Source organism: Sinocyclocheilus grahami, unplaced genomic scaffold (genome assembly GCF_001515645.1).
Source record: "Sinocyclocheilus grahami isolate Dianchi unplaced genomic scaffold, SAMN03320097.WGS_v1.1 scaffold209.1, whole genome shotgun sequence".
Taxonomy (NCBI): Eukaryota; Metazoa; Chordata; class Actinopteri; order Cypriniformes; family Cyprinidae; genus Sinocyclocheilus; species Sinocyclocheilus grahami.
In genome coordinates, this window is record NW_015505388.1 from 1,691,741 (window position 1) to 1,701,775 (window position 10,035).

At 37.0% G+C, this 10,035-nt stretch overlaps 1 protein-coding gene across 1 annotated transcript in view; it reads left to right on the plus strand.

The window, feature by feature from the left end:
• Positions 1 to 4,011: 4,011 nt before the first annotated feature.
• The window catches only part of ercc1 (excision repair cross-complementation group 1), a 10,367-nt gene continuing 4,343 nt past the window's right edge, over positions 4,012 to 10,035 (plus strand). The window contains exons 1-5 of the mRNA XM_016286417.1: positions 4,012 to 4,170; positions 5,150 to 5,527; positions 5,804 to 5,907; positions 7,073 to 7,172; positions 7,381 to 7,457. Of these exons, the coding sequence (XP_016141903.1) occupies positions 4,108 to 4,170; positions 5,150 to 5,527; positions 5,804 to 5,907; positions 7,073 to 7,172; positions 7,381 to 7,457 (722 nt within the window). The 5' untranslated portion in view covers positions 4,012 to 4,107. The remainder of the gene's footprint in view (positions 4,171 to 5,149; positions 5,528 to 5,803; positions 5,908 to 7,072; positions 7,173 to 7,380; positions 7,458 to 10,035) is intronic.

Here is a 10,035-nt window from a genome sequence, read left to right on the forward strand (position 1 = left end):
TGTGTGTGTGTGTGTGTGTGTGTGAGTCTGTGCATCCATATCTTTTAGCTTATAATATTGTCTGTTTTGACCTGAACAGTGACTGACATTGGTATGATGCCAAAGGTTTGTGTGTGTTGTGTAAATGCATAGCATCTCTTGGAGGGCATGAACATGATCTCAGAATAAAACTGGCACCATCTGTCTGTGGGACCCACGATGCTATGGCACAGTGGCAGGACGTCCCGAAACGCCATCCATATACACACACAAAAAGGGTTAAATGGGCAATACGCAGATGTCTGTCAGACTTTGGGTTCCTTAATTGGATAACCTCTCATTTAACACAAACATGATGTTCTGAGGGCCAAGAGGAGAGGATGAAACCATGAATTACATGAATGAGAACAATTTTGACGTTATTAAAAAAAAAGACATACAATAACAAAAAAGCTATTTATATAGTCAACAATTATAATGAAAGGTTTTACACGTTATCCAGCTTCTTTGCCTTACAAAAAAGTGCTTTGGAAATACCATGGTAGAATGATTACATCATGGTAATAGTAGGGTACTTTGGGGATTGTTGTCACATGGGAAAGATGTATATATCTTAGAAACTGTACGATTTTGAATCAAAAGTCTGGTTTCCCCCATATTTTTATTATTATTATTTTTTAAATGAACTAAACTAAACTATATTTTAGTTTAGTTATTATTACTTTAAATTATTTTATGTTTAATAGCTTTTTAGTGTGCCAACTTCCTTCAGAATGAACAGTAAATTACCATCGTATTACTATGGTAGATGTTGAAAAGTTACGGTAATTCAATAAAAATGTTTAAGAATATGCTCTGAGTAAGGAAAAAAATCGATACATTTTCACGCTATTTGAAAAAGGGACCCCTACTGTGAAAAGTATTAAAATCTATTGCAATGTCGCCATCTGTCGGTCAGTATGAGTAGGCGTCTCATTGTCGATCGATGTTGCTGTGTTTGACACATATGTCTGACTAGCTGCGATGGCGGGCAGATGTATTCATAGTCTTTAGTGTGTCTAAATGATGGCAACCCAACAAGAATAGACATAATAAGAGGTGCAATGTCATGTTTAGATATCACAATAGTTTCAGCATCATTAGCTGGTAAATGCATATGGTCTGTAGCTAAAGATAATATTGGAAGTGATCATTTTCCAGTGATCTGTGAAATTCAAAATAAGATTCAAATACAAAATTGTAATTATGGTTTAAGATGTATAAAAAGGCAGCAAAGGAAAAGTTTCAAATGTTATGTCAAGAACAATTTGAAAATCTGTCAGTAAAGGGTAGTGTTGATGATAGGTATGGTAAAGTAGTGAATGGCATTCATTTTGCAGTATCACAATCTATCCCGCTAGTAAGTGGTACATGAAAAGAAAGAATGTACCTGGGTGGTCAGAGGAATGCTCGAAAGCAATTAGAGAAAGGAATAAATCATTTAAATTTAAAAAAGAACACTCAGTCATAGCAGTCATAGATTATCAAAAGAAAAGAGCTTGTGTTAAAAATGGTTATTAAAAATACAAAAAAGACAGCATGGCAAAGCTTCTGTAATACAATAGGGAGGGAAACCGAAATAAATGCAGTCTGGCGTATGATAAAGAAGATGAATGGAATTGACAGCAGGAGGAAGGTGGGACAATAGCCATTACAAATAAAGATAAGGTCACAATGTTGGCTCAAACATTTGCTAAAGCTCATAGCATTGAAAACTTAGATGATACATTCTTAACAAGAACACAGCAAATTATGAGTATATATGGAAATGCTTGCAAGAAAATATTACGTATGATAAAGAAGATGAATGGAATTGATAGCTTCAGAAAGATACCTGTAATGGAGGAAGGTGGGACAATAGCCATTACAAATAAAGATAAGGTCACAATGTTGGCTCAAACATTTGCTAAAGCTCATAGCATTGATAACTTAGATGATACATTCTTAACAAGACGACAGCAAATTATGAGTATATATGGAAATGCTTGCAAGAAAATATTCTTTTAATAGTATTTTGGATGATGAGTTTAATTATTTTGAATTAAAATCAGCTATTAATAATTCAAAGAATACAACACCAGGTAAAGATATGATAAGTTATAAAATATTAAAGAATCTACCAGCTAAAGCATTATTGGAATTGTATAATTATAAATGGAATGAGGGTATCCTTCCTAAGCAATGGAAGACTGCAATTGTGCTTCCTCTAGCTAAGCCTGGGAAAGACATAACAAAACCTAGTAGTTATAGACCCATCGCTCTTACCTCTACGCTATGTAAAGTCATGGAAAAAATGATTGTGAGGCGATTGAATTACATTTTGGAGAAAAGGGAAATGTTATCAACTTTTCAAAGTGGATTTAGGAAAAGTAGATCTACAGTAAATGCTTTGATACTATTTGAAAATGAAGTTAAAAAAGCCTATATAATGAAAGAATACATGTTTGCAGTATTTTTTGATATAGAAAAGGCTTATGACACTGTGGAGGGAAGGTTTGCTAATTAAACTGAATAAATTAGGTATAGGTGGAACATTTTATAATTGGGTTTTAGACTTTCTATTTGAACGTACCTTTCAGGTTAAAATTGTAGAATAAATATCAGATCCTTATAACATTCTAAATGGAACTCCACAGGGTAGTGCAATTAGCCCAATATTGTTTAATTGAATGATTAATGATGTTTTTGATCAAAATGTTGTGGAGCAATTAAAACATCACCTGTAGATGCAATAGGGGTAGAAATGGGCGAGATGCCTCTTGAACTTAGAAGGATAAAATTGACTATGACGTATTGGGTGAATCTTCAACAATCAGTAAGTACTCACCTCACTCGTAAAGTACTGGAGGAGTGCTGGGAATATTCGTATGATGGAGGATGTAGTTTTGGATGGAAGAGTAGAGTATGGGCCAAGGATTATGGCATGGATAATAAGATGTACCACATCCTAATGTACCGCTCACTGATGCCCCACTATGGAGAGTCCCTGAACCACTTGTAGACTTGAGCTTACTAGACAAGCCCAAAGGTGAATACATTGGAAAGGAGGTTAATGCTATTCTAAATAATACATTTTATTCAACATTACAAATATTTACGGATGGATCTAAGGAACCTGTTAATCAAAAGGTTGGAATAGGTGTATATATTCCAAAATGTAAAGTACGAATTAGTTTGAAATTGCCAGATGATTTATCAGTATACACTGCAGAGTTAACAGCTATAATAATAGGACTACAGTGGGTTGAACAAGTCAGACCAAATAAAGTGGTAATATGTTCGGATTCATCTTCAGCTTTAATTAGTATAGCACATGCGAGATCAGACAGAGAAGATTTATTAATGGAAGTGTATCTATCTTTATACAGATTGAAAGAGGCTGGAATAATGGTATATTTTTGTTGGGTGCCAGCACATGTTGGGGTATCTGGTAATGAAGTTGCTGATAAACTAACAAAAAAAGCACTTGTCAAGATGGAGGTAGATGTTAAAGTAGCAATGGGAAAAAATTAGGCAAAGTTGATTTCAGAGAAAAAGTTCATGAATAAATTACCAATTAGATGGGATAATAGCAGCACAGGGAGATGGTGTTATAATATTACGCAGACAGTGGGGAAGATAAATTGTCAGGGAAGAAATAGGAAAGAAGAGGTATGGCTGTCTAGATTAAGACTGGGACATACAGGGTTGAAATCAACACTGGCACTTATAGGTTTACATGAAAATGTATGCATGTGGTGTATCTGAAAATTCATATCATGTACTTTTTAGGTGTAGTAAATATCGTGACATATTTAGTCACTTTGGGGTGGAAAGATTGACACATGAAGATATTTTAGGAAAAGGTTTAATGGATAGACAGGTATACAGAGCACTAATTAAATATATCTATGACTCAGGTTTAGGATCTAGATTATAATATGTGTGGATGGGAGTATTTTCAGTCTCATCACCTATGAAAGTTTACTTGATCTCCAGTACAGTAGGTGGCGATAATGCTCCTAAGGAGTTATTCGCCATAAAACAAGAAGAAAAAGAAGAAGGATTCATAGGTTTCTCTGGTTTGTGCATGTACTGATTAATTAATAAATGGAAAAAAGGAGATTCAATATCAATTTGGACGACTCCGCGTTAACAAAGGAAAGAATTCCGGTGGGTTTTGTTTCTTTATTAAGATTGTGTCGCTATGGTGTGTTGTTGAGTGGCTAGTAACTGTGAGAATGGAGGATCGAACCCCAAAAAGCTGCATACATAAACTATCACCATAATATTAATCTGTGGGATCGAACCTGTAATGGATGTACTGTAAATAACCAAACAGCGTCAATCAGCTCTAGTAAAAATCTTAATAAAGTCTATTTTGTAAAGTGAGGTTTGTCACCCTTACAGACTAAATCAGTAACATCACAAGCGCAATCTGCCAACTTCATTTGCAACTTTAACACATTTGTTTTCCAGTTTGCTGGTAACAAGGTGTTGATGACTCAAAATGCATTGATGCGTCACGTTGCCCACCACAACAGGAACAGCCCAAGACATGAACTACACTAAAACTATATGTGCAAAACTTGGAAAAAAAAAAAAAAAAAAACCTATTCACAACATGCTAGATTAATATTTTATCCATGTCGTGCTGCAAGTTCTCTAGGTTTAAACGTTAAATTAATCCAAAACTGACAATTATTTCGTTTACAAACCCTCATGTTAATTTAAACCCGTTAGTCCAAAACAGTGGGACATTAATAAAAAAAAAAAAAAATTAACATTATTTTCACAAAATAAATATTTAACTTATTTTCTTCATTGTTTGTATCATCATAGTTTTACACACTTTTTTTAAACATGATATTTTATAATGGATTTTCTTGGTGCACATTTGAATGTGAGCCCTGGACAAGGTTAAAACAATAAAAATATAATGTTCAGTAAAGACATAGTAAAAAGTGTCAGAGACCGAGACTGTTTTAATGTGACCTTCACATAACAAAAATAATAAGTTAAAACATCATAAGTGGACTTAACAATGGGAAGGTACAAAAGTGCATATGGCCCCTTTAAGATTCCATTAAAACACTCAAATAGCAGTGTTTTTTAAATGGCTCAAGTAACCCAGTTTCTTTTGTTCACACAGGTGACATCTTTGTTTAAGGCCAAAGATGGTCAAGTAGAGACCCCATCTGCTCAGAGTGCTCCTCCAGCTCCTGGCCAACCACTGTCCTATGCAGAGTTTGTTGTTCAGAGCAAAAACAGGGCACTTCAGGGAGCAGCCCATGGACCAGGGAAACAAAGTAGGAACGACGCTGCAGGGCAAAGCAGTGCAAACACAGCTGACAGTGGATCAGTTAGTACGTCCTCCACAGACTCTGGAAAGCCTGAGACTGAGCAGCAGGGACCAGCAAAAGTACTAACAGAAGATCAAACGAAAGAGGAAGGTCAGAGTTCGGAGAGTTGTATCATTCCTCCTCATCTCTTAGGATCTGGAAACAGTATTGTTGTCAGTCCTCGACAGGTCTGTATATTGTATGTTAATTTTTCCGCTTTAAAGCTATTCTTTGTATTTTTTCCCTGTTTTACACAAAGAAATGAACTGTACTTTTGAGAAATTCTCTGGTGTGAAGTAGCAGAATATAAAAAATGGATTTCATGCATTCATTTAAATATGTGTTAATAAAACATCCAAACACAAATCAAAACATACTGACTGCACCTTTTAGTTGATTTCCCACTATATAACATGCAAATATAGAACATGATTATATAATATTATGTATTCATCTGTCTACAGAGAGGCAACCCCATCCTAAAGTTTGTGAGAAATGTTCCTTGGGAGTTTGGAGAAGTTGTGCCAGACTATGTTTTGGGACGGACAACCTGTGCTCTTTTTCTCAGGTTGGTTTTTGGGAATATGCATGTTACAGGAGAGAAGATATATTACAACGGTTTGAAAATATTGCAGTTCTAATATTTGTAATAATTTTTTATCTGATATTACAGTTGTCAGTGTTTCGTTTTGTATGCCCTTTTTAAAAAATCAAGTCAAAACGCCGATTCGAAATAGGAATCTAAATGCACACAATGAAAACCTAGAAGCTTCATCAATCATGAATATGAAACCAGTGCTGTTTTGCACATTTGGGGCAAATTCCAGATCAACTTATTGTTGGCTTTTAATGTACTGAATCATGGAAGAAAAAAAGTAATAAGTCGATATTTGTATGATGTCAAAACCTGTCCCAAATTTGTATATTAAAGGTTATGAAGTAGTATGAAATAATGAAATAGTACTTTATAAATATTTAATGCAATGAAATATTGAGTGTTTAGTGTTAAAATATAGAAACCTGGGTGTAAGCATCTGTATGTGCACTTAAAACACATTTTGTAAGTGTTATGTGAGAATGGAATACTCTGAGCTGGTCAGGTGTGAAACCGCATCATCCTGTCTTTTCAAAGAAAATAAGTGAGAATTCAAGGTAACAGACATGTGTGTTGTGGCTGAAACTCATGATTGGTATGACAATACAGCATAGACAATGTATAAACAATTGAGAAATGTAAATTAACAAAAGCATTTTATATTTGGAATTGCTTATTTCTGTGTATAATGGAATTTTATGTGTATGGCAGGATGAGGCGTTCATGTATTTAAAGGGATAGTTCACCAAAACATTCACTCACCCTCCACTTGTTCCAAACCTGTATGAATTTCTTTCTTCTGTTGAGCACAAAAGAAGGTATTTTGAAGAATGTTGGTAACTAAGTGGGTAATGGTAGCCATTGACTTCCATTGATTTTTTTTTCTATACTATGGAAGTCAATGGCTACCATCAACAGTTTGGTTAGCAACATTCATACAGGTTTGGAACAACTTGTGGATGAGTAAATCATGTGAATATGAATAATTACAAATGTTTTTAGTCCCTTAACCAATAGTTTAATTTTACTAAATTGTAAATGGAAAATTGAAAATAATTTTCTATAGTGCTTATATTCATCAACCATATATCAGTACAGTGTGTGATGTTTTAGTTTCTCTTTATCTTCGTGACTGCAGTGTGCGTTACCATAATTTGAACCCAAACTACGTCCATGAGCGTCTGAAACAGCTGGGACAGAGTTTCACCCTCAGAATATTACTCCTCCAGGTTGACGTGGTGAGTCTGTCTGTCTCACTCACTAATTCACTTAAATTTCTTTGTTTTTCCTGTTTCTTTGCCCTTTCTCAAATGTGTAGTGTTTTTTAAATCTTTCTGAATTAAATGCTAAATAGATCATGATGGTCAGTAAAATATAGCCTCTTAATGCCAGCTTTTGAATTTTTATGTTTGTTCATTTCCCATTTCTCTCTTCCTCATTTATCAGAAAGACCCTCATCATGCACTGAAAGAGCTTGCTCGAATATGCATCATGGCTGACTGTACCCTCATTTTGGCCTGGAGGTAAGGGGATGATTCAAAATAATCAAGCAAAAGGGGAATTCCCTTAGTGGCTTTTGTCAACATATGGTGTTATAAGGGGTCATATGATGCGATTTCAATTTTTCCTTTCTCTTTGAAGTGTTACAAGCTCTTGGTGCATAAAGAAGATCTGTAAAGTTGCAAAGACTAAAGTCTCAAATCCAAAGAGATATTCTTTATAAAAGTTAAGAGTCAACCACGCCTACCTAAAACAGCTCGTTCTAACACGCCCCCACATGTCTAAGTCACGATGTGGGAAGATTTGTGATCGGAGAAATGACAAACAACAAGCGCTCCTCTACATTGCTCAAAACTTGTGTTTGAATCATAACGCCGAGCATAATGTTCACGAGCATAACGCCGCCCAAATGTTCACGCAAAGAAAAAAGGCATAACTTTTATTCTCGCTGTAGTATTGTTGTTGCCGCCGCCGCCATGTCGTGAAGGCACTGTGTGATTCGTTGTGAAAGCGAAACTACTTTGTTTGGCCTTCCAAAAGAGGACAATATACGCGGAGTCCAGCCCGGGGTCGTCACATGTGGTTGTCGCAGGCCCTCCGGACGCTCCTTCGCCAATTTGTTTGGTCTTCCAAAAGAGGACAATATACGCGGAGTCCAGCCCGGGGTCGTCACATGTGGTTGTCGCAGGCCCTCCGGACGCTCCTTCGCCAATTTGTTTGGTCTTCCAAAAGAGGACAATATACGCGGAGTCCAGCCCGGGGTCGTCACATGTGGTTGTCGCAGGCCCTCCGGACGCTCCTTCGCCAATTTGTTTGGTCTTCCAAAAGAGGACACGACTAGAAATCAGTGGTTAAGTGATATTTACAACACTGTTCCAGAACAGTTTGTAGGAAACTTTTTCCTCGTCGAAGCAGAAACCAGGAGACGTTGGGATATCTTTCATACAGAAGTCACTCTTTATTGAGGATTCGCTGTGCGTCGCTGCAGTCATCCAAGTCTGACTATAGCTCAGCACAGTAGAGTTTATATACATTTTAAGGGGGCGGGATTCATTCAGTAGAGGTGGCGACAATCTAAACAAAGCATGCAAATGCAATACAGGAATCAGCCCGTTACCGGAATTTCTCCAGCCCTGATCTCATCAGCATAACAGTGTCATTCAAATGCATAGGTGCTAATCCAATCAGCATAACTACTCAAAGACTGGGGCAGAGGCACCAAGAGCCATTACATACAAAAGGTGACTTTCTCAGTAATTTGGTTAATTTGACTGACAATAAGAGAAACCGGAACAGACAGGAACCTCTTACTACATTTTAAGATAATCATTTGTCTGATGTAATTTACCTTAAATGCTAAATACAATGTACTATCAGGGCATCTGAGGCAATGTGTACATCAGCATTTCTAAGATCAATCACACCTGGCATCTGCATTGGGCGTCCAGTAATAATCTCATGAGGGCTCAGTCCTACTGATCTGTTAGGTGATGCTCTCATACTACACAGTACCGCTGTCAGTGCTTCGACCCACGGTACTCCTTCCTGATGCATTTTCAAACTGTCCTGATGCTTGTGGCCTGTATGGGCAGTGAAGATTCCACTTAATCTTCAACATTTTAGACACTTCCTTGACTACCTGTCCTGTGAAGTGTGAAGTGTGTCTGAGTCAATGCAATCTGGTAATCCCCATCTGGGAATGAAATCAGTGACAAGACATTTAGCAGTATGTGCAGCTGTAGCACGCCCTGTTGGATAAGCTTCTATCCATCTCGAGAACTTGTCTATTACTACCAAAACATCAGTTTTTCCCTTACAAGGAGTCAACAATATGTAATCAACTTGCAGGTGATGAAATGGTCCTGGTGGAGCTGGGGTATGTGCTGCTGCTGTAGCTGCTGCTGGCACATCATTATTTTTCTGACATGTAACACATCTCTTGACTGTTTCGGTGGCTACATTTCAGAATTTTGGATTCCACCATTGATTTGAGAACGTACTACCTGAACACACTTGTACAGTTGCATAGGAACAAGCCTGTTTAGCAGCTACATCAGCAAGAGCATTACCTTTAGCTTCCATAGTATTAGTTGTGAGATGTGCTTTCACTTTGATCACCGCTAATTTCTTTGGAAGTTTCATGGAAAACATTAAATCTTTCACTAATCCAGCATGCTTAATGGGGGATCCAGCAGAAGTTAGAAACTGTCTACTTTGCCAAATGACACTGAAATCATGAACCACCCCAAAACATACCTAGAATCAGTGTAGATATTTGGAACTAATCCTGAAGCTAGCATGCATGCTCTAGTTAAGCCTACTAGTTCTGCAGCTTGAGCTGAAAAATTATCTGGAAGACGGCCTGAAGCTACGACTTCAGTGGTGGAAGTTACTGCATAACCTGCTTGTCTGTTACCCTCAATGACTTGAGCTGAACCATCAACAAACAACTCAAATTCTGCATTCTCTATGGGAGTTTCTGTTATTTCACTCGTAGCTGCGTATGTGAGCGTAACACAATCGTGAGTCATTTCACCTTCATCCTCTAACACAACTTCAGTCATTGCAGACATCATACATGAGGATGGGTTTGTGACTGGC